Source organism: Paroedura picta, chromosome 6 (assembly GCF_049243985.1).
Source record: "Paroedura picta isolate Pp20150507F chromosome 6, Ppicta_v3.0, whole genome shotgun sequence".
In the NCBI taxonomy this organism is placed as follows: domain Eukaryota; kingdom Metazoa; phylum Chordata; class Lepidosauria; order Squamata; family Gekkonidae; genus Paroedura; species Paroedura picta.
The window spans coordinates 69,635,642-69,659,744 of NC_135374.1; the positions used below are offsets into that span (position 1 = coordinate 69,635,642).

The following is a 24,103-nucleotide window of genomic DNA, read 5'->3' on the forward strand; positions in this document are numbered from 1 at the left end:
ATGTCACCCTGTTGAAGTTCAATGTCTTCCTCTACATAAATTCCTTAGAAATAAGTTTTCAGTTGCCATCTGCCAAGGGGTATCCTTACAGTTCTCTTTTTGCACTGTCCCATGATCTACCCCACATTCCCTATGACTGCCTCTCTGGCCTTCAGGGTGCCTTGGTGTTCTGATTTTGCACAGAGTGCAAAAGGGCTAGGAGGCTGGTGGGAATGGGGACCCCCTTTGGGGCTCAAAATATCACTGTTTTGGGACATGGGACAGAAACAGTCCTGATGACCCATCAGAGCTTAAGACTCACCACAGACAGAGCCTCCAATAGAGATGCCCCATATTCTGGCAGATGCCAACACATCTGGATCAGCTGGTGCAGATAACATTGGGAGGCGGCCATGGTGATCCAGACAGAGGCTAACACTCAGTGATCTGCTCAGGTGGCCATAATCCAGGTGGGATTAACAGCAGGGAGTAGAACCACGGCCCTGTTAAAGGGCAGTGCTCCCTTTCATGGCATGTAGGGTGCCCCAGAGAAGGCTTTTGATGGGAAGAGCATCCTTCCCCACCCAATACTCCCAATGGAAAAATAAGTCTACAGTGGTCACATTCAAGGTAGAGTGTTGGGACAGGAAAGCGGAGCTGTAGGCCGCAATGGGAGGTTTGGCCACAAATGTCCATGAACCATGGTTTGTGACCTCTATTACTGGGGATTAAACTTCTGGAGATGCTGCATGGAGGGGCAGTGGAAGTGGCAGGGTGGTGTTAGGATTGGGCTATGGTTGCCCTCTCCTACAGGAGGGAGAGGCCAAAAACATACCTGGTCATGCCTTGGCCTCCTGAAACAGTCAAGCATCCCTGCCTTTGCTTGGCAACCCAGCTGTCATCTGTGCCCCAGAGTTCATTGCAATGATTCCTGGGGAGAGGGGAGCCACTGTGTCCTCCACACAATGGATCCAGAGGACCTGTCTGTGGAGCAGGGGATGACCAGGAGGGTCTACAATTTTGATGCAGCTAGGATGTACTTTAGCTTTTACCATACTCCCTGGGCCCTGGGTCTGGTGCTCGTAGGTAGTTGTGCTCAGCAGGTGTTAGACAGGTGGATAGATGGTGATATAGGTGGGCAGTAGATCGTTAGTTAGGTAGGCAGGTAGACAGTTTGTTAGGTAGGTTGAAAGTTGGTTAGGTAGGTAGATAGTTGGCTAGGTAGGCAGGTAGAAAGTTAGTTAGGTTGGTAGGTAGGTAGGTAGGTGGGAAGTCAGAGCACCTGACACCCCACACAGACCCCTCTAAGCTTGTGTACCCTCATGGCCATGTGTGTGGGTACCACTTGGCTCCCGTGGGGGCTCCCAATGACCATTTCAGTCATCATCCATTAAGTCCATAGGAAATCTTACTCCTCTCTAAAATTATGACATGCTGGATGCAAAATTTCAGCCAAAAATAATGTTAGAGGAATGGGATCAACTTTGAAGGAAAAAAATTAAATTAAATCTCCAAGAATTTCCTAAACTGGAGTTAGAAATTCTACTAACACTCCAAGCTTGGACACTTTTTGTTCTGTGGGAGCAAGAACACATTCTATTTATACAGTGGGGAATGTTCAGATTTCCTAGTAGTATGGAACCTAGTAGTTTTCCATAGGAATATGTTGTATTTAAGCTGTTTCCTTTTATTGTTGAAATCCAAACTTTGTGGATAAAATTTAGCATTCAGGACTGTCATTTAAAAGGTAAATGAATTTTAGCATGCTTCCAACATTTTGACTGATAATACCTTGGCTTCCCTTAATTAAAGAATTGATGGTAGTGAGCAATGGTTTCCTTTCAGGAATTAAGCAATGATCTCTACTTCTATCGGTCTCTACTTCTGTTGGTCACTACTTGGCAAACTATTATTGGCTACTATTTCTGCAAATTAGATAGTATACATTGCTCTTATTAATATGATTTGTTTTATGATGACCACAGGCTTGAGCAAGAAAAAAATCTCCTGACCGAATTCCAGTACGACTTAAGCAAGTTTACTTTATGGTTAGATGAAGCAAGTATTGTCACAGGCATCCCTCTTGAACCAGGAAATGAATACCAGTTGAAAGAAAGTCTTCAAAAAGTGAAGGTAACCAATCTTTGTCTGTTTGGTTTTGAAGAACACCAGTAGAAAAGTCCCAGTAGAAAAATATTTTTATCAGGCCCCACTGAAAAGTTTCAGAGAATTTTTGCGTACTGTCTCTCCTTATGCCACATATTTTGTTAGTGTGCTTTCCCTCACTACCAAACCCTGCAATCCTAGTTTAATTATGGGAAATGTTTGCATTTTTGTAGTGCTTAAAAAAATTTCCTTTGAAGAAGAAGAGTTGGTTCTTATATGTCACTTTTCTCTACCCAAAGGGGTCTCAAAGTGGCTTACAATTGCCTTCCCTTTCCTTTTCCCACAACAGACACCCTGTGATGTGGGTGAGGCTGAGAGAGCCCTGACATTACTGTTCAGTCAGAACAGCTTTATCAGTGCTGTGGTGAATCCAAGGTTACCCAGCAGGTAGCGCGTGAGTGCGGAATCAAACCTGGCTCACCAGATTAGAAGTCCGCACTCCTAACCACTACACCGTTGGCTCTTTTGCACAGAACTTGTAGTGATAAATCATGTGGAATATACACTTCTTATTCTGAGGTCTCCACAGTTACAAAGGGAATGGAATTCCACACAGCCCTGGTTGATTCCTGAAAATTTCATATGCACCAGAACCCAGTTTTGCAGCAGCTGATGTCCACTAACAGCTTTGCAGAATGCGTAATCATGAGAAGCAATTCATTTTGCAGGAGGCAATTGTAAAAAGCATACCTTCAAGATGCACCTGTCTAATGACAAGTTAATTATTACATGCATTCCAAATAAATGGAAATAGTCTTAAACAGAAAACATCATAAATGTCTCTTCAGGGCCTCCCACCAATGACACAAATTTATTTTGTTATTTTGGCTTTTCACAGTTTGGAACACATGGGCCTGCCATCATAGTATAGTAATTCATAAAGAACATTCAAGAGAACAAACACAAAGGGCTTAGGCCCTTTTTAGGCACATCATAAACCAGCTTAGTGTAGTGGTTAGGAGTGCAGATTTCTAATCTGGTGAGCCGGGTTTGATTCCCCACTCCTCCTCCACATGCAACCAGCTGGGTGACCTTGCTCTCTCCACAACGCAGATAAAACTGTTCTGACCGAGCAGTAATATCAGGGCTCTCTGAGCCTCACCTATCTCACAAGGTGTCTGTTGTGGGGAGAGGAAAGGGAAGGTGATTCTAAGCCACTTTGAGACTCCGAAAAGTGGCATATAAGAACTAACACCTCCTCACCTTCTTAGTATATAGAATTTTGAAGCATTTGCCATTTCATTAAATTGTATATACCAAGCATCCCAATCCAAATTTATGCAGATTTAGAGCACTTAACAGAATATTCACCCAATGTGATACGTTACTGATGTACAAACAATGAATATATATGGTCCATATTGTAAGTGCCCTATGGATTTTGTACATGGATTGATATATATTGAACATCATTGCAATGTCTAAATCTGCCCTCACAGATGGTCATTCTGTTGTATTAAATAATCATGAACCTGTGTCACTCCATTGAATTTGGGGAAATCACCTCAAAATTTGGAAAAATCTACTATCTTGTTGATTGGTGTTATAATTCATGTGGGTAGCTATGTTGGTCTGAAGTAGCAAAACAAAATTTGAGTCCAATAACACGTTTAAGACTAAGTTTTATTCAAGGTGTAAGCTTTCAGGTGTTCAGCAAACTTCATCAGACAAGGAAATGGGAATTACAAGACCACATATGTAAATATAGAGTTGGTCATGGATTACTACACAGTATAATGGAGATTTTTACCAAATACAAGAGTCTTACAGAAATAACAAGCTAAATTTATCAGGTCATCATTTCTTGGGGGAAAACATAGTAAATAAAATAAAAATGTCAAGATTAAAAATTAATTGACAGATGCATTTCCAATTGTGGAGCCTGAGAGTAATTAAAAGAGTACCTTTCACTACACTGTTTGTCTCCATCCAAGCTTGGAGGCATCTCCACAGGTGACAGGCCTTGCAAGTTCTGCCCTCAGACCTGAGAATTAAAATTCAGTATCGCATTCCACCATTCATTATGTTACAAATGTGCGAGACATAGGTAATATTAAGATGCAATGTAACATAGTAGGTTCCCAGAGCTATTTGTACACAAGCAAACACTCCTTTTAAAAATATATAGAGAGAATTTATTAGAATAATATTTCAGAAATAGTTTCATCTTTAGGTGACATACAACTACAGCAAGTAAAACAAGAAAAACTAATTTAACTAACCTGGGGGGCCCTTAGGGGGGTCGATCCACTCTTTCAGGGGGGGTTGCCAAGGCCACCGCTGCCACTTTGGCAGTGGCAGCGGCGGCCTCAGTGACCCAAAGGGGAAGGGGTTGAGAACCGTTGGTGATGGCAACCCAAAGAGGATCATAGGGTTGCATGTGCACTTGCGATCATGGAAGGCTGAGGTGGCCAGTGGCATGGAGGGGAGGGACACCAGCGGCTGCGCTGACCCTCCCCTCCGCGCTGTGGTGTGGGCTGCCTTGGCCTTCCATGATTGCCAGCATGCGCAAACCCCTATGACCCTTTTGGGTCACAGCAGCAAGGGTCACAGCGGTGGGAAGGTTGAGAACCGTTGATCTAACACATTTGCAATCTGCACCAGATTGCATAGTTTTACAGTCCCACATTAAAGGTCATAGCTCAATCATTCTCTAGGTTGTGGTTCATTGCAATCTCAGCATATCATAGTCCGGGCCTTTAAACCATCAGAATCCAAGCTAGTTTTCCTCCAAGTTCTTGGTTCAATTATATCATTTTGGCCTCAGGTGATGATGACAATATAATCAGGATGTGTTCTTGCTGGAACATTCTAGAAAATTACTTTATCACTCCTGATTTCCCCCTCTCATCCTGTGGATTGCTGGTTCTCATGAAGAACTAATTACCCTATACCTTGAAGATTATAAGGGCCTAGTAGGCAGAGGGACCCAATTAACAACCTGCAAGATGGAATGAGCTTGTTACTATACATATTAACCCTTGGGAGAAATCAGGATTGCTTTGTCTCAGAGGAATCCAACAGTTTTGTTTTTTTATTATTTGATTTATTTGATTTATATCCCGCCACTCCCATACAATGGTTCGTGGCAGGTCACAAGATCCTCATTAAAAATCCCTTTAAAAAAACCATTAAAAGGACATACTGATACAATGTAAACTACAAAGCAGCAGATGATAAATAAAATAAGCCCCGCACCCAAGACTGATACCCACTATCGGGGAGGAGATAGGGTTTAGCTGGCAATACCCAGGTGCTAACACCAGCCCGGGGTGTGTGCGTGTGTGTGTGTGATCTTCCAGTGATCTTCCTCACTGTCCTTGCCTCAATCAAAGACTTGGCTGAAGAGCTGTGTTTTGCAGGCCCTGCAGAATGAGGAATGTGGAAAGCTCCCGCAGGGCCCGCAGCTCACTCAGGAACTCACTCCACCAGGTCAGAGCCAGGACCAAAAAATCCCTGGCCCTGGTTGAGCCCTGGCGTGCCTGTCTTGGGCCTGGAATCACCAACAAATTTGTGCCCACAGAGTGTACAGTCCTGCAGGGGCATAGTGCAACAGGCAGTCCCTCCGATATTTGGGGCCCAGACTGCGTAGGGCCTTGAAGGTCAAAACCAATACCTTGAACCTGATCCAGGCAACAACTGGCAACCAACTGGCTATTTCAAAAGAAGATTGCTGCAGTGGCCAGTAATTGTTTTAGCATGAATTCTGTCCATCAACAATGCAAGGCAGAGTTATCATGTAGTTTGGGCTTTGATTTGGTTGTCTCCAGGTGAAAATGGAAAAAAGTCAATTTTAATATGAAAAGCTTTGTTTTAATCATTTTATTTTTCATATCTTTGATTTCAGAACACACATTTAAGTTCAAGGCAAAACCTCCCTAATGTTATTAATCCAAAACTGAATGTGCTGCTTCATTTCTTACCCATGTTACCCTGGAAACCATTTTTCACTTTGTGTGTATATCAGGGAGAGAGAAATGGTTTGCTTCATCATATCTATAAAAACAGCACATTTTTTCCTAACTCTTAATGGCACAGAACACTAGAGTAATGATTAAGTAGAGCACTGATTTAAGTGATTTGAAGAAGGGCTATCAACATTTGTCAATGTAGGGGAATCATTTAGTGGAATATGCTTTTCTTTGCTGCATCTTGGACCTGTCACAGCATCGCTGAGCAAGTGGGACAAAACTACATATAAAATAATGGGAAAGGAATTAATGGAACATCCTTGTTCTGATTTCTCCTTAAGTAGAGAATTGGCAGTAAAGACGGCAGAATGTTTCTTTACTTACTGTTCTTTTTCTGATTAGAGCATTGGAATGACATATCTAATATGTTAAAGCACATATACGAGCACAAAAATGTTTTTTGTTGAAACTAAAGCTTTACAAAATGGAATCTCTTTTAAATGAAATCTTAAAGCAACAACTGAGCTTTGATGGTTGAAAGCTTATACTCCAAAAATCTGAACTTGAATCTATCTCTTCTATTGAAGGGCAACGTGGCTACCCTCTGTACCCTATATGTTCAGTTGTGGTTGGCACTTAATAGCCTAGTTACTCATTGTTAGGGAATATCATTGGGCATATCTAAATGGGGGGAGAACTGGCTGAGGTTCTCCAACAATAAATATAGTTACCAACAATTAATATAGTTACGCCCACTAGGCTTGGTTGATTTGGACTACTGTATTGCAATCATTGTATGGTATGCTGTGGCTCAATGGAAGAGTGCATGCTTTGCAAATAAAAATTCTAGGGTGGACACTCAGGTATTTAGGAACTCCCCTCATTAACTGTTTCCCCTACTCATTTGTTCACAACTCGTAATCCTGACACAATGGAAGTAGTGTTTGTTTTAAATGTTGTCTTTTTTGTTTCATCCTTCCATCTTTGTTTTTAATTATTTTAATGCATGTGTTTTTTAAATTGGTTTGAATTGTTCAAATGATGTATTTCTGCTTGGTTTTGTATTATATTATGTCCTAGATAGATGGAAAGCCCGTCCCTAAGGACGGCCTTGGAAGCCCCCCCCCTCTGAGCACATCCAGCGTGGAAGCATTCCCTCCCCCCTCCCCCCAGACGGATTCTCCCCTGTCCCCAGGCCCCGCGGAGCTCATCTGCCACCTCTGTGAGGCGGCGTGCGCACTCCGCGGGGCCTGGGGAGCATTCATTGGCCTGTGTCCCCAGGTCCCGCGGAGCGCAGATATTAGTGGAGACTGGGGAGTGTTCGTCGGGCCCTTCCCCCCCCCGGCTGCTGGTTTTACCTTGTTCCCAGGCCCCGTGGAACGTAGCTGCAGCCTGTTCCAGCCACCTCGAAGTGGAGGCAGTCAGACAATGGACAAATCTGTTGTGAACCTGGGGCCAATCAGAAGGCCCCTCAGGGTTCTGAATCCCGGACAGTCTGCCCTCCTTAGCGAATTATATAATGTACAGATGTTTTTTTTTGTCTTTTAGCTTTCTTGGTGACTCTGCTGAGAGCAGGAACGGGGGACATACGTTTTGGAAATCAATAAAATACATCTCTTGAGATGCAGTAGAACCAGATTGTTGTTTGGTCTGTTTAGCCTAGAGAGGAGATGACTGAGAGGGGATCTGATAACCATCTGCAAGTATTTAAAAAAGTGTCATATGGAGGATGGAGCAGAATTGTTCTCTCTTGCCCCAGAGGGACAGACCAGAACGAATGGGATGAAATTAATTCAAAGGAAATTCCATCGAAACATCCGGAAGAAGTTCCTGATAGAGTGGTTTCTCAGTGGAACAGGCTTCCTCGGGAGGTGGTTGGTTCTCCATCTTTGGAAATTTTTAAACAGAGGCTAGATAGCCATCTGACAGAGAGGCTGATTCTGTGAAGGCAAAGGGGTGGCAGGTTACAGTTGATGAATGATAGGGATGTGAGTATCCTGCATAGTGCAGGGGGTTAGATGACCCATGAGGTCCCTTCCAACTCTGATTCTATAATTCTATGATTCTTAGTAGCCATCACATTTGCTTACTCAAACATGTCTGGAGGAAGGTCACAAAAGATCACTATCATGCCCAGTTAATCTGGGTGAAACTTTGGATCCTCTAAAGCAGGGGTAGTCAACCTGTGGTGCTCCAGATGTTCATGGACTATAATTTCCATGAGCCCTTGCCAGCAAATGCTGGCAGGGGCTCATGGGAATTGTAGTCCATGAACATCTGGAGGACCACAGGTTGACTACCCCTGTTCTAAAGGTATGAGAGTTTCAGCAGCTACATGATAATGTCAGGTCCTGATACTGACTGACACAGTAGCGAAGTCTAATACAATTAATCAGTCACCTGGAGGTTTTTTGTTTTAAACCTGTGAAGCTTCAAATGGCCAAATTCTGGGAATCAGCCAATCCCAGTCCTCATGTTGTCATGGTGCCTAGAAATTTCTTTGTGATTCCTTGTATTTTCTGCTGTGATTATTCTACAGAAGTGCAAAATTCTTCATTTCACATCAGAAGTTCCATAAAGTTCTTATTTATTTATTTATTTATTTGCCTATCTACCTACCTGGCCGTCCCTCCCTCCCTCCCTCCCTCCCTCCCTCCCTCCCTCCCTCCCTCCCTCCATCCATCCATCCATCCATCCATCCATCCATCCATCCATCCATCCATCCATCCATCCATCCATCCATCCATCCATCTATCTATCTATCTATTTATTTTTTATTTTATTTCTATACTGCCCTTCCATATGGCTCAGTGCAGTTTACATACATCATCATAGGGGGATACATGGAACGATTCAACATACAACATAGTCATTATACAACAATAACAATCCAACAGTGGTTCTAAACAACACAACTTCAGTGATCCCAACAATAACTATATAACAAGAAAAGAACATAGCTAAACCCCCTAGAGAGGTCAGACTGCTTCAGGCCATGGAGGGGATGTCTCACGGGGGGACCTGTGGTCGGTCTCAGGCAAATGCCTGTTGGAGGAACTCCCTTTTGCAGACCCTGCGGAACTGTGGGAGTTTGGGCAGGGCCCTGATCTCTTCAGGGAGCTTGTTCCACCAGGTGGGGGCTAGGATGGAAAAAGCTCTGGCTCTCGTTGAGGACCGACATGCTTGTTTGGGCCCTTCCAGGAATTCTCCCATTGCGAGAGAGTGGTTGATTATTTCCCAGAGGGGGGGCCCAATTCTTATGTCCATTGTTTTTAGGAGCCACGATGGGTGTGGGTCTAGTGAGCAAGTGGTTGGCCTCATTGCTGTTAGCATCCTGTCCACTTCAGTTTTTGAGAGTCATCTGAAGTAACTCAGTGTTCTCTCCAAAAATGGCCAAGGGGCCTCTGGTTCAATTTCTGTGTCCAAGGTTGGAGAAAGGTCATGGCGGAGAGTCAAGATTTTGACTGCAAAGTTAGTCGCAAATGCCTCCAATTGGCTATTATTTTGGTGCCCTTCATCGAGGGCAGTGAGGGATCGAACTACCCTGAATAATTGTGCTGGGCATAAGTGCGCAGAAGCGATGCATGTTGAGTAAAAGTTGCATTTCACTCACTTCACCACCATCTCATTGGCTTTCATCTGCATTCTGTAAGATGCTCTCGATTCTTTGTCGTGATTCTTCCTCCAAACTCGCTCTAGTCATCTCAGTTCTCGTTTCTTCCAGCGCAGCTCCTCAGTATACCAGTGGGCCCGCTTGAGACGGGGGTAGAGAGGACCTCTGGGAGCTATCTCATCGATGGCAGCTAGCATCCTGTCATGCCAGTCACTTGACCAATCCATCTAGAGAAGCGCCAGGAGGCATTGGGTCCCGTAGAGTATTCAGGAATCCAATCGGATCCATAAGTCTTCATGGGCGAGCTGAAATCTGCTTGGCGCCCAAATGAGTGGTAACCTTAGCCGGGTCTTCAGGGCATAGTGTTCTGACCATGGCATGGCCGTAGTCATGACCGGATCCACATTCAACCGTGCACCAAAAATGAGGTCTGGGATGTGGTCTGCCTGGTCGGTAGGGCCAACAACAAACTCCTCTTGTCAGTCCAGGGCCAGGGGCCAATTGTTAGTTCCCCCATCCTGGATAGCGTCCATCCCCGAAGCCCTTACTGTTTTCTTTATACTGCTCCCAGGAAGTGGTTACAGATTGTGGAGAGGCTACAGCATCATACCTGAGGCTAACTTTTTGTTATAGCAATGACAACCAGGGTTACCATCTATACAGCAGCACTTTTGTCATAGCTCTAATAAAATAATGGAGACAACTGAGAAGAGTTTAGGTTTAGGTTTTGTGGTAGCAATGAGTAGAAAATACAATTTTGAAAATACAAAACCCTGCTGATTTAAAAATTAATCTGGGTTCTACATGTTTAGATTAGTTCATAATGTCAAAATAGAATTGTAAAGGCCAGAATTAGTCACTAGGAGACTGCCTTTTTTTCTCCTGGGATTTTATCATTCCTTTCCCACTATAGCTTTAATACTGTGATGAGCATCCGCCTCTGGGGAAAGTCTTCCTGATGCAGAGGCAGGGCCGACTTCTTTTTTGTTTTCCTAAGGCATTGCATCCTAGAACAAAAGCCGTGTATATTTTGTGCTGAATTGAGCTCTTGAGTCTAGTTACTTCAGCTGATAAACTAATCAATAGAGGTGAAGATAAGGGAGCTGAAAATTCTACTACAGTTCATTTTAGATGTTGCATTTGTCTGTTGCAGTTAAGAGTGGAAGAACTGCCTCTACACAAGGGAATACTGAAACGATTAAATGAAGCTGGAGGAAAAGCACTTGGTAGTGCATCACTGAACCCTGAAGTAAAACATAAGCTTGACACCAGGCTCAAGGAGGCTAATCATCGCTGGATAAAGGTTAGTCATATTAAAGAGTTCTTTTTGTGTGTATGTGTGAGTGCGTGTATATGTCTGAAACCTGTTACAAGTCCTTCCAGTATTTTTCAGCAGGGCTGGTTTAATTTGTTTTGACTTCTTTCTACATGCATACCTAGGCTTACCGGTACATATTAAATGTATTAGAGAAATAAACACATCCATGAAAATGAGGTAACCTGCACCTTCTGATTCCATCCAGTTATTTTACTATCTTACCTGGGTGTTGCTGCTGTAGCATAGGCTTCTTTCATGTTGACTATTAGCAGCAGTTTTGTTGCTTCACATTTTGGGTTTGATGGCTGTTGTAGCTTAATTTTATAGTATTTTTACATGTCTCAGGCACATGGTGGAGTAAAAAGAGTCATTGGAGTGATGCAGCCCATATCCATGTAGTACCTTGCATATGGGAAAGAAGACATTGAACTGGCCATGTCTCAAGATGCACCGTCTCAGACATTATAGCTCCCATGACTGCCACACATCCTCTTCTCTCTTCATAATCGTTGTATCCAAGAATACAGTGAGCGCTAGAGCTTGGCAGTGGGAAGAGGAAGGGGAGGAGTTGTCCAGTCTGTAAGGCCATGGGGTTGAATGTGTGTATTGTGTGGGAGGTTGTGGTGGCATGGTGGCAAATGATGGCATGGGTGTGGAGATATGGGTGTCAAGAACCTGTGTTTTGGAATGTTCTTTGAGTGTGGGACAGGACTGACCTTTGGGAATTGTGGCATAGTGGTTACAGATGAGCTTTCCAGAGCCATGTCTTCAGTTATGTGAAGGGCAAATTGGACTGGAGACTCTTCTTAGGGGAAGATTAAATGGCAACCAATTCCTCCCAGTTCTGCATCATTTCCCTTCTTGTGTGAATTAGGCCACAGACACCGAAATTCCCCTCTGCCCTAATACACATGGGGTAGTCACAGTACACAGATGTCCACCCTATTCCTTCTTCTCCATTTTTTCACTGTTGATAAAATGTTATGTGCCCACATGCTTCTTTCATGATTGCTCATCCCATCATCTGCAGTGAGTGTGACATGATTGCCTTCCTCCCAGAAGACAAGATGGACTACATCTGCCCCAAGTGTAAGCTGGTAAGAATTTTGGAGGAAAGGATTAGGGGATTAGAAGACAGCATTATTACTCTGACCCAAATTAAGAAAGGGGAGGAGTTCATAGACCAGAGCTGTGCAACTTGGAATAAAGAGGATACAACCAGTCCTGAAGAAGATAAGGGGATTGACCTCATTACGGAGCCTCTGCAGACAGTTCGGAAAAAGACTCAACGGCGTAGAGCAAGACGGTTCTCGGGGCCTTTGGCGCTCCAGAATGGATTTCAGGCCTTTGCAGAGGAGGTGCAAGTGTCAATGAGGGAAGAGGTCCCAAAACAAAGTCTAAGACAAAGTGAAGAGGCCATGGGGATAGAAGGAAATGGAGTTGAGAAGAAAACAAAAAGGAGAGTACTGGTAATTGGAGACTCCCTGCTAACAGGAATGGATCGCCATGTGGCTGGGCCCAACCCCCTAACCCGAGAGGTGTGTTGCTTGCCAAGGGCGAAAATTAAAGACATTTCAGAACGACTGCCCAAACTCCTCAAATCTACGGATCGCTATCCATTTGTGATGGTCCATGTGGGAACGAATTACATATCCCTGAATACCATCGCTCCTATTAAAAAAGACTATCAAAATCTGGGGAGGAAGCTCAAGCAAATGGGGGCACTAGTGGTATTCTCTTCAATCTTGCCTGTCAAGGGAAGAGGAATGCGTCGGGAGAGGAAGATAATGGAGGTGAATCAGTGGCTGCGTAGTTGGTGCCGGCAGGAGAGATTTGGTTTCTGGGACCATGGGATAGGCTTTCTTGAGGAAGGCCTACTAGCACCTGATGGACTGCACTTATCAAAGCTGGGGAAGAATGTGTTCGGCAGAAACCTGGGGGAAGTGACCATGACCTCATAGAATTCCTTTTGAGATGGGGAGCCAAGGAAGCTTGTAGCCAGATGCAGATGTTGGATTTTCGTAGGGCAAACTTTAATAAACTCAGAGACATGATAAACTCAGAGGCATACCATGGACGAGAATGCTGGAAGGGAAGGAAGCATGTGAAGGGTGGGCGCTACTCAAACAAGAGCTATTGCATGCTCAATCAGTGACTATCCCAGAAAGATAAAAACACTGCAGGAGCTCTAAGAAGTCTATTTGGATGAACAGAGAATTTCAAGAGGAACTAAGAAAGTAAATGAAAATGTACAGGAAATGGCGGGAATTACAGAGTTCTAAAGAAGAGTACCTACAGGATACTAGGCACTGTAGATCAATCATCAGAAAGGCCAAATCTGAGAGTGAGCTAAGATTGGCCAGGGAAGCCCATTGTAACAAGAAAAGATTTTTCAGTTATGTGAGGAGCAAACGTAAAGTAAAGGAGGCAATAGGCCCACTGTTGGGTGCGGATGGACAAACTCTAACGGAGGATGCAGAGAAAGCAGAAAGGCTCAGCACCTATTTTACATGTTTTTCAACACAGGTCAAAGGGTTTAGGCACATCTAGAGATGGCAGTAGCCAAGAGATAGTGTCTGGGTGGCAGGTTGACATGGACAGAGAGGTTGTCGAGAGGCATTTAGCTGCACTGGATGAGTTCAAATCCCCTGGGCCAGATGAAATGCACCCGAGAGTGCTCAAAGAACCCAGGCAGAAAGGGCTACTTTGGACAGGGTTATGGTAGAGAAGAAACATTTAAGGCCTCCCACACAGGTTGTTTTTGAACTGAAAGACTTGAGGCCTACTGCACAGGGTTGTTGTGCAGATGAAACAGGAGACAAAAGAAACTCTGCAACAGCATTCAGTTTCATCTGCAGAATAACGCTGTGCAGTAGGCCTCAAATCTGCAGAAAGTTGCAAAGAAGAAAGACACATGGCTTGGCTGTGTCTAACCCCTGACCAGAGCAGTATTTTAAGTAAAAAGGCCTCCCTGTCAGCCAACTGTTTGACAGAAGGGGAAAGTCCCCCCCCTCAAAAGGAAGGCCCTGAGGCTCCCCTGCGTTGCTCTTGGAAAGGCCTCCCTCCCCTCAGTCAGGGCCTGTCAGTGGCTCCTTCACAGCAGGCCTGAAGGGGGGGGGGAGCACTCTGCAGCCTCCTGCCAGCTCTGTCAGGGTTCTGAGGCAATTTGCAGTTGGACATGACAGTTAGGACAGCCTTGGGGCGAAAAGAGCTGGTGCAGCCTGTCCAAGCCTCTATTCTCACTCCCCTTGGCAGCCCTACTGACCTCCTCTCCCTGTGGTGGTCAGGAGTAGACTGGCAGCCATATCTCCTGATTGCCCTGGAACTCTGGTCTGTCCTGGTGAGGGCCCAATCGGAAGGCGCTTTGCGCCTTCCGATTGTCCTCTCCGCTTGTCCGTCCGGGGCCAAGGGGCCAATCCGGGAGTTTTGATCCCAGACTCAGCCCACCCCAACCCTTCTTACTGTTTTATTAAGAGGGACAGATGTGGTAAAGCAAACATGCATACGCTATGCATGTATCGGTATGAATGTTTATCTCTTTCTAATTCAACCCAATTGACTCAAGGGTAGCCCTAGAAACAAAACATTATTGTGACCCTGGCATGAAGGCAAAGGTTCCCCTTTAGCAGTTGCCCCCCCCCCATGATAGAAGTCTTGGCACAGCATGAAACAATTGAATCCTGATGTTGACTGGCCCACTTGCCAGTAGATGTATCCAGACCACCTGCTGGGGTGTGGGAAGAACTGTGGGAAGACACAATGTCATATTTCACAGTGATGATCACCACTAAATAGTCTCCTTGTGATCTGAGCATGAGGATCACCCATTGGAAGCCCTCAATGTGGGCATGCCGCTTGAAAGCCCTAACCCCAAGATCCCTTAATGGGATCCCCACATCTTTGCGAAATGGGCACATAGGCTGCTTTTCCTAAAATGGATCTGGACCTATGCTGATACTGCCTGTGTTTTGACAGCAAGATACCCCTTCACGTACAACCACTTTTATACTCCCTGTGTTATGCTCTCCACCTGATAACTGACAACCCCCTGCATGCAATCTACTCCACCAATGCCTAAACACACAGGGAGGGATTGGGAGGGTAAGTGAATCCTTATGGCCAGGTGAGCTAGCTGGGGGAGCATACTGAGTTTTTCCTTCATGGCCCCTACCCCTCTCTCAAAGGGGACATGTAGGCTTATGCTTTTACTTCCCGAAAGCCATCCTACCCGTAGCTTCCCATGTGGCTACCCCTTCCCGTTTGGTTCTGGCCCTCATTGCCTATGCTACCTCTTTGCTGTGAAGGACCACAGATGTGGCCATGGTGAGTCAGGGGCTCTCTGCTTTCTACCACTTCTTAACTCTAAGAGCTGTTGGATGAGGTTTTACAACTTACAAAAAGCACCCTAAGTAAGGAGATGCACAACAATAAATGGATAGCTTACATATTTAAAAGAAGTAATGAGACCTTGAATATAATTAGATCACAAAGAATACCTTGGTGGTGAATGTGGGTTTTTTGTGCTTTCTGAGACTTGACTCTTTATGTGACCAGATCCTTTGAACTAAACATACTCTTTTGATTACTGAGTGGTGATCTGGGGACCAAATAAAAGAGATGCTTGATTTGCCTCTGAGGCTGCTATTGTTCCAAGTGAGCATGACAAGATTAAGGTTAAAGTACTACCACTCCTGCCTCCATTCTGCATGTTTCAAGCTTTGTGCTGGAGATTTTCTGAAACTTTTCTAGGCTTTGTTATATGACTGGCAGAGAAGATCTAGTCCTGGTGCCACTATAGAGGAAGAGAATGGCAGCAAAATAGAGATATTAATTGAAGTAATAGTTTAAAGCCTAGTGATCCAATAGAGATGTCATTTCTTCAGGGATGGCCGAATTCTTTTGACACCCTAGGCCAGTCAGCCTACCATGCCCCTCTCACTGACCATTCCACTTGCATGCCTGGCCTAGCTCTGAGCACCAAGCTAGCCAGTCAGCTCAGGTGAGCTCAGTCAGCAAGTGAACATCAAGCTGCTGCTTGCCAAATATGCTCTGAGACCTGAGAATGGAAGATAATAGATTCCAGTTTTAGCAGAGCTGGTGGTCTCCTGCTTTTCCTTCCAGCTGCCATGTCTAACACCATGAAGCCTGAGGGAAGAAGCAAGCCAATCCCATCTCTACTTCCTCCTTTGCAGGGTTAGGGTGCAGCAGGGGAAAGCAAAGACCTGAATGACAGTGTTTAGACAGGATGTTCCTTGGACTTAACGTGGGCCACTTTAGATGCCCCTGACATCCTGCCCTTTGGTATCCTAGGCAGTCCCCTAGGTCGGTCAAGCGGCTAGACTGTATCTGCATTGCTTACGTTACTATTCGGTGTGAATGAGGTTGATGATGCTTGTAGGCATCCCTAAGCCTGTGGATGTCTGTGATCCACAACATATTCCACAGATGTGGGTATTTGTTCACCCAAATACAAAAGCATTTATTATTATTTCAGAGTTTACTAAAAACATAACATTATTGCAGTCAGTACCACAGAGCCTCTTGTGGTGCAGAGTGGCAAGTGGCAGAAATGCTGTCTGAAGCTGTCTGCCCATGAGGTTGGGAGTTCGATCCCAGCAGCCAGCTCAAGGTTGACTCAGCCTTCCATCCTTCTGCGGTCAGTAAAATGACTACCCAGCTTGCTGCTGGGGGATAAAACGGTAATGACTGGGGAAGGCACTGGCAAGGCCACCCCGTATTGAGTCTGCCATGAAAACACTGGAGGGTGTCACCCCAAGGGTCAGACATGACCTGGTGCTTGCACCTTTACCACTTGATACTTTTTTCTCACATCACTACATTGACAGACAGAATGATGACTTCAGACTGAAACAGCTCACATCAGCAATTATTAATATTCTGGAATTTAAGGCTCTGTACCTGCCTAAAACATTGTGGAACTGGTGTTTTATTTCTGAAGTTTTTTTGTCTGACATGACAGAATGTTGTAGAAACATTATATGTGCATCTTGTATCTGAAGATAAGGTCTTGTATCAAAGACCTTATCAAATTCATTATTCACATAAAAGCAGTTTCCCAAAGCCAAGAAAATAAATCCTAGAAAATAAATTAGATATGGGAGGACTTAAAAGTCATATCAAGAATGGCTTCGTTTGTGTTCTTTGTTTGTTTTAAAATGTCCTGTATTGTTGACCTTGACAATAGAGATGTTTTCTTCCTCTAAAGCAACAATAATTTGGAAATAATTATTCTCTTTCAATAACATTTGTAATCCTTTTTAGTAATTTTTGTAACTAGAAAACTTAATATGACGTTACCACAAACGGCTGGTTAAAAAGCAAATTTTACATAGTGGCTTACCAGAGCTGCGGCTCTTCAATTGAACAAGAAATACCTGAGAGACACACATTCTATTAGCTGAATTTAAAAAAATACCTTAAACTAAATGAATGATTTAATGCGATTCTCTCCTTCTGTGGTACACAAAAATGATACTCATAAACAAATGAAACATTAGCAATGAAAATGAGAAAACAAGAGACTGAGTTTTCAGTATTTCTTTTCAAAAATATATTCAACTGGGTAGCCATGTTGGTCTGAAGCAGCAGAACACATTTTGAGTTCACTAGTACCTTTAAGACCAACAAAGTACATTCTTGGTCTAAAAAGTACTACTGGTCTCAAAATTTGTTTTCAAAAATATGCAAGTATACTATTTGGGATACAGTAATATTTACTAACTATTCCATCACAGTCAGATGGAGATTGTTAAGATACTTTCAGATAAAATCAGTATTTTTTTATTGGAGCATAATGAGAATATATCCTATCAAGAGAAAGCTTGCCAATGAGGAATGTAGAGCACCTTGGCCGTAATTTATAGATATACTAGAAGTAAAACCTGTTGCAAGCTATAATGGAACGGGCACTAATTCATGGTTTGGTGTAGGTTTAGTGCCTCACTTGGAAGCTGGCAACCCTAAGAGGAGGTCTCTCTGTGCACAGCAGTTCTGACCCAAGTCAAGTTCATGCACACCTAGCAAATGTGGAATTCCAGAACATGAACCTACACCTATCCGGCAACCTTACCTCCTCTCTGCAATGTTTTCTTCACCTGAATAGGCCAGGGGGTGCAATGTGGCTGGTTGGGTGGCTGTAGAGGCATTATACTCTATTGAGGTCCCACTTCAAAATCTCAAGGAATATTTCCAGAGCAAGGGTAGCCAACCTCCAGGTGGATCCTGGATATCTCCTGGAATTAATGCTCACCTCTAGACTATAAAGATCAGCCCTTCAGGCAAAAATGGCTGCTTTTTTTTGGGGGGGGGGACTCTGTAGCATTGAACACCATTAGGCAGAAGAGGGATGCTTTCCCACCTCAAAAGCAATGACCACACCCACCCACAGACTCCCCTGCATTGCTCTTGGAAATACATCCCTCGCCTCAGTCAATGGCTGTTAGAGGCTCCTTTCAGAGCAAGCCTGAAGGAAGCGGTGTGTGTATGTGTGTGCATAATCCTGAGCAAGTGCAGCAATTGGCCCGGGGGGGGGGGGTTCCACCAATAGAGCATTTCAGAACCTTCATCACATTGTGGGAAATACACGATGCATTTTATTATATTTAGATTTGTTTCCCTCCTAAGTATGTTTGAAAAACTACGGTTATACTTTTTATAGTGGTAGTGAATATGAAAGAAGTAGCAATATACCTTTTGTATTTATTTAATATGCTTTGAAATGAATCCATGCTTGGATTTTTGTAATGTTCAATGTCTATGTAGAGTTGTTTGGCAAATGTCCTGTAAGAAATGTAGCCTGCTATCTTGTACCCAGATGAAATACTATATTCAAACATTACATGTAAAATTATATTGCATATCATTGCCGTAAGTAAATATGTTGTGAAACACTGTTGTTATGAATGGGTTTAATGATATAAGTACCAGAGAACTATGTTATAGCCTCTGTGCCTTTAGTCAAAAATCTAGTTTATTTTTTTTTCTCAGAGAATCTAAGAGCTACAATTCTGCCAGCTGTAGCAAAGACAACTTATCTACTTGGTACTTCGAAGCACCATAAAAGGGACATTGGGGATTGTTCTTTATGATGAATAGGGTTCTTGACATAACCACCTACCAGGCCTCTTAACAGATTTGCAATGCATTTCTTACCTTTTATTGTTTAGTAAGTGCATTGATAATATAGGCCTTGGGCCAGTGAACCATGGAATCAGAGGTTTGCTGGTAATAGTTTATTACTCTGAAAAATCACTGTGGTCTAATATCAATCAAGAAGGATTAGCAATACCATGTGAAGGCAATTGGGTGCTAGTAGCAGCATTTCCCTCATGTAACCACCTAGAGAAGTACACTCTGCATAAAGATTATTCTGAACACATTTGTTTCACTGCTTCATTTTATTACAAATAAATACTAGGAGCTAAAGAGACCATTTCCATTGTTTACTACCAAAGCAAATTATTTTTTTGGAATTTCTCAACAAAAGGCCTGTAGCAGAGTGATATATGTGGCCTTTTTTGTAATTCTGTGAATAGCATAGGCCTTCCACTAACCAGTCACAATGGAATTAGGTGTATCGGGGGGGGGGGAACAAATGATAGCAAAGTTTCCAAGCTTATGGTGGTTTTGGGTTTTACCTGATCATTTATAAAATGAATATAGGATCTTGAAAACATAGCTAAAATAATGAATTAATTACACTTGAATAGTTTCTGTAAAGCGGTGTATCTAATAAAAATATATAGGGAAAGAGTGCCATAAGACCCATTTCTGCCCCAAAAGGAGCTTGGAAATTTAGCAGCTATCTCAGTTGCCTTCCCTCTTCCTTACTCCCAGAGAATCTTGCTTCTCACCAACATGTCACTATGATTATATCCTGCTAAAGCACTCAGGCCGATGCCACATGGGTGGAAAAGGCTGAGAGGGCAGTTCATAGAATCATAGAATCATAGAGTTGGAAGGTACCTCATGGGTCATCTAGTCCAACCCCCTGCACTATGCAGGACACTCACATCCCAATCGGTCATCTACTGTAACCTGCCACCCCTTTGCCTTCACAGAATCAGCCTCTCCATCAGATGGCTATCTAGCCACTGTTTAAAAATTTCCAACGATGGAGAACCCATCACCTCCTGAGGAAGCCTGTTCCACTGGGAAATCGCTCTAACTGTCAGGAACTGCTTCCAATGTTTAGATGGAATTTATTTTGAATTAATTTCATCCCATTCGTTCTGGTCTGTCCCTTTGGGGCAAGAGAGAATAATTCTGCTTCATCCAGTTATATGGAAGTGGAGAAAATCCATGCTTTTAAACAACATTGCTGCCAGGCTGCCACCCTCCCAAGCTCCAGAAGCCCCAGGCTAAGAGAACACAGAATTTTCCAAGTTCCCGTAGCCCACTGTGGGGACCAACAGGGCCTGTCCCATGGCAGGCCTATGTGGACAGGAAAGAGCTGAACCTTCCAGGCCTGCCTTCTCCCTCTCCTATGGTGGCCCAGAGGGGGCAAAAAATGCCCCAGTTGGCTTTGTGATGCTTTGCTGCTTGGCAGCACAGATGGGGGATTTATTTTTATTTTGCAAGAAGCTGGGATTGTGTGGAACGCAAGTCCACCTTCATACAAAATAACACACACATCCTGCGGGGCCCCTGCACAATGGAACTAAAACACTGCTGCTTTGTTTCCCAGGGGGTAACATTTCAGTGCGACATCAGGTATCCCACTGAAATGTGGCCCCCATGTGGGCACAGACTGTTGCAGAGCATGCAGCTCCTGATGCACTGCTGCAGCCGTTGCTGTTGCTGCCGTGTGGAATGGGATTCATAGTTGCATTGCTGCTTAATGACTCTCCCTTGGTTTCTTGTGTCCTGTTTTGCTCACACTAGCTGACACAGACATGAACAAACACACTTGTGTACTATGAGGATGAAGGGACCCACTGCTTCAACTCCCCTTTTATTCTCCTTGATGATAAGCCAAACTGAATGGGGCCTAGTCCGCACACATAGGATAATGCACTTTCAATATGCTTTGGCAGCTGGACTTTTCCTATGCAGAACAGGAAAATCCACTTTGAAAGTGCATTATCTATTGTGTACAGACTAGGCCTGGGTCTATGTGTGTACAGAACTCACAACATTCAAAAAGTTAAGAAGTTTAATTAAAAACTAACAAGCACATACACAGCATTTAAAATCGCAGCAGAATGAGCAAATATCCCCCCAAAAAGTTATATAATTGCAGGCATATGACCATGATTTGTGACTTTCCATAGAGATAGCTAGAATGAGGATAGCCTATACACTATTACACATTTAAAGCTGCACATTTAAGAAAGCATTCTATTCCTTTGTTTCATACTGAGGAGTCTTTCTTTGTTGTTTGACATGATGTGATTATGGCTGCTTGTGACTTTAAAAAATAATGTTGTTTCCTTGTTTGTTTATATATTTATTTATTATGCAGTTTCTTTGCGGCCCTTCCCAAAGTAGCCAGATCAGGGCAGTTTCCAACATATCTTTAACCCTCCCCCCGCTCCGGAGGAGCGGGAGGAATAAAGGAGTAAGGGCAAGTGGGGAGGAGTTAGGGCGGGCCCTGTCCGGGATAAAAACTCGGAGGGCCCAATCAGGAGCCGCGAAGCGGCTCCTGATTGGGCCCTCCGAGTGTCACTCGAGGGCCAAGCAGCCAATGGGGAGCCGCGCAAAGCGCGGCTCCCCATTGGCTGGTTGGCCCAGCCTCGCCTGGGCCGGCCGGGGAGTTGCCGCTCAGAGGAAGAAGCCTTCCCCAGCGGTAAGTCCTCCGGCCGGCTTCCCCTCGCCCAGGGAGCCTTCTGCCGGGCCCTGGGGCAGGCTCGCCTGCCCTTGGGCCCGCCAGAAGGCCACAAAGCCCACTCCCGAAGTCCCGAGCCTTCTGCCAGGCCCTGGAGCAGCCGAGCCTGCTCCTAGGCCCGGCAGTAGGCCGCGGAGCCCGCCACCCCCGTCCCGAGCCTTCTGCCGGGCCCTGGAGCAGCCGAGCCTGCCCCTGGGCCCGGCAGTAGGCCGCAAAGCCTGCCGCCCCCGTCCCGAGCCTTCTGCCGGGCCCTGGGGCAGCCGAGCCTGCCCCTGGGCCCGGCAGTAGGCCGCAAAGCCTGCCGCCCCCGTCCCGAGCCTTCTGCCGGGCCCTGGGGCAGCCGAGCCTGCCCCTGGGCCCGGCAGTAGGCCGCAAAGCCTGCCGCCCCCGTCCCGAGCCTTCTGCCGGGCCCTGGGGCAGCCGAGCCTGCCCCTGGGCCCGGCAGTAGGCCGCAAAGCCTGCCGCCCCCGTCCCGAGCCTTCTGCCGGGCCCTGGGGCAGCCGAGCCTGCCCCTGGGCCCGGCAGTAGGCCGCAAAGCCTGCCGCCCCCGTCCCGAGCCTTCTGCCGGGCCCTGGGGCAGCCGAGCCTGCCCCTGGGCCCGGCAGTAGGCCGCAAATCCTGCCGCCCCCGTCCCGAGCCTTCTGCCGGGCCCTGGGGCAGCCGAGCCTGCCCCTGGGCCCGGCAGTAGGCCGCAAAGCCTGCCGCCCCCGTCCCGAGCCTTCTGCCGGGCCCTGGGGCAGCCGAGCCTGCCCCTGGGCCCGGCAGTAGGCCGCAAAGCCTGCCGCCCCCGTCCCGAGCCTTCTGCCGGGCCCTGGGGCAGCCGAGCCTGCCCCTGGGCCCGGCAGTAGGCCGCAAAGCCTGCCGCCCCCGTCCCGAGCCTTCTGCCGGGCCCTGGGGCAGCCGAGCCTGCCCCTGGGCCCAGCAGAAGGTCCCAAGGCCACCTACCTTACTCTGTTCCTCCCTTCCTCCCAGCATTCCCTTTCTCCTTCCCTTCCTCCCAGCATTCCCTTTCTCCTTCCCTTCCTCCCAGCATTCCTTTTGTTTTTCCCTTTCTCCCTTCTTCCCTCTCTTCCATCTGCCTCTTTCTGGCTACCTGTTTCTCTCCCTCTTCTTCTGTCTCTATCTTCCTCCCTTTCTTTCTGTCTTTCTGTCTCTCTTTCTCCTTTTCCTCCTTCCTTCACCCCATCCCTCCACCCATCCATCATCCTAGGGCCCGCTGTATTTTGCCCACAGCGGGCTTAATATCTAGTTCCAATATAAAACAATGCAATTTCATTTATAAAAATACAACACAAACAAAACTACAAATACTAAAACATAGTTAATACTTATTAAAGCAATCAGACCAGCTGTTAGCCAAATATTGTTTTTCGGTGCTGTCATTTCAGTTCTTGGTTTCAAGGTACATTATGCATAGCAAGTTGTTACAATCAACAAAATGGGATATTCAATAATTAATGCTTTTGGAGCCTTTGTGTAAGGCAGGATAAAAAGGCAGGATGGCAAAATTCTTCCTGACGGAACATATAAGCCTGTGCAGAATCTCATTTTATATTGAGTCAGGGAAGGATTGCTAAAAGAAATTATATTCAATTTGTTAAACCTTGATTATACTCAAATTGGATATAGTCCTTTATGCACTATTGTTTTCCTTCACATTCACCATGCATTCCCATAGTTGCTGTTTTTTAGTTCTACTTTTCACTCCACTTTCACTGTGCACATGCATCCAGGTTTCATATTCATTTTGCATGAATTTTCCTCCCTTCATTGCTTGCTTTGTTTTTCATTTGCTGTTTGTATGAGTTTTTTGTGAGTGGTTTTGTTCCATTGTTCCCCTTTCTTTGCTCTCAAGGCAAAGGTAAGTCATAGCTTTTATGCCAGATTTCACCCTCCCCTTTTCCAGGAACTTGGAGGATATGCCACCACCACCCACATTGTGTTGTATGGTTGGTCTTTTCTTATTTGTCAGTTTCACACTGGACATGTTTTTTGGAATTGTAAGGAGAGATTCTTCAAGTTGCTTTTACCTTTGGATAGCCATCTTGGTAGATCGTCCACACCCCTTCAGTGTATGAGATCCAGTATTCTTTAAGCATTTAAAGTTTGCTTTTGTTTATAAGCTTCCCTTAAGTCTAGTGATAATAGAGGTTCATCATTAATGCTGGAATGCTAAAAAAGTCTTTCATGCGGAATCGTGGAACTTGGGATGCAGAATTTTGCAGTATTATTTGATGTTTGTGACCCCTTTTCATTAGGGAATTGAAACC

The 24,103-nt window shown here is 45.1% G+C and overlaps 1 protein-coding gene across 18 annotated transcripts in view; it reads left to right on the forward strand.

Annotated features, from left to right (window-relative positions):
• DMD (dystrophin) overlaps positions 1-24,103 on the forward strand; it is a 1,311,735-nt gene that overhangs the window by 914,448 nt on the left and 373,184 nt on the right. For all 18 annotated transcript variants that reach the window (XM_077342956.1, XM_077342959.1, XM_077342965.1 and 15 more), the window contains 2 exons: positions 1,965-2,112; positions 10,823-10,972. In XM_077342956.1, coding sequence (XP_077199071.1) covers positions 1,965-2,112; positions 10,823-10,972 — 298 coding nt within the window. The remainder of the gene's footprint in view (positions 1-1,964; positions 2,113-10,822; positions 10,973-24,103) is intronic.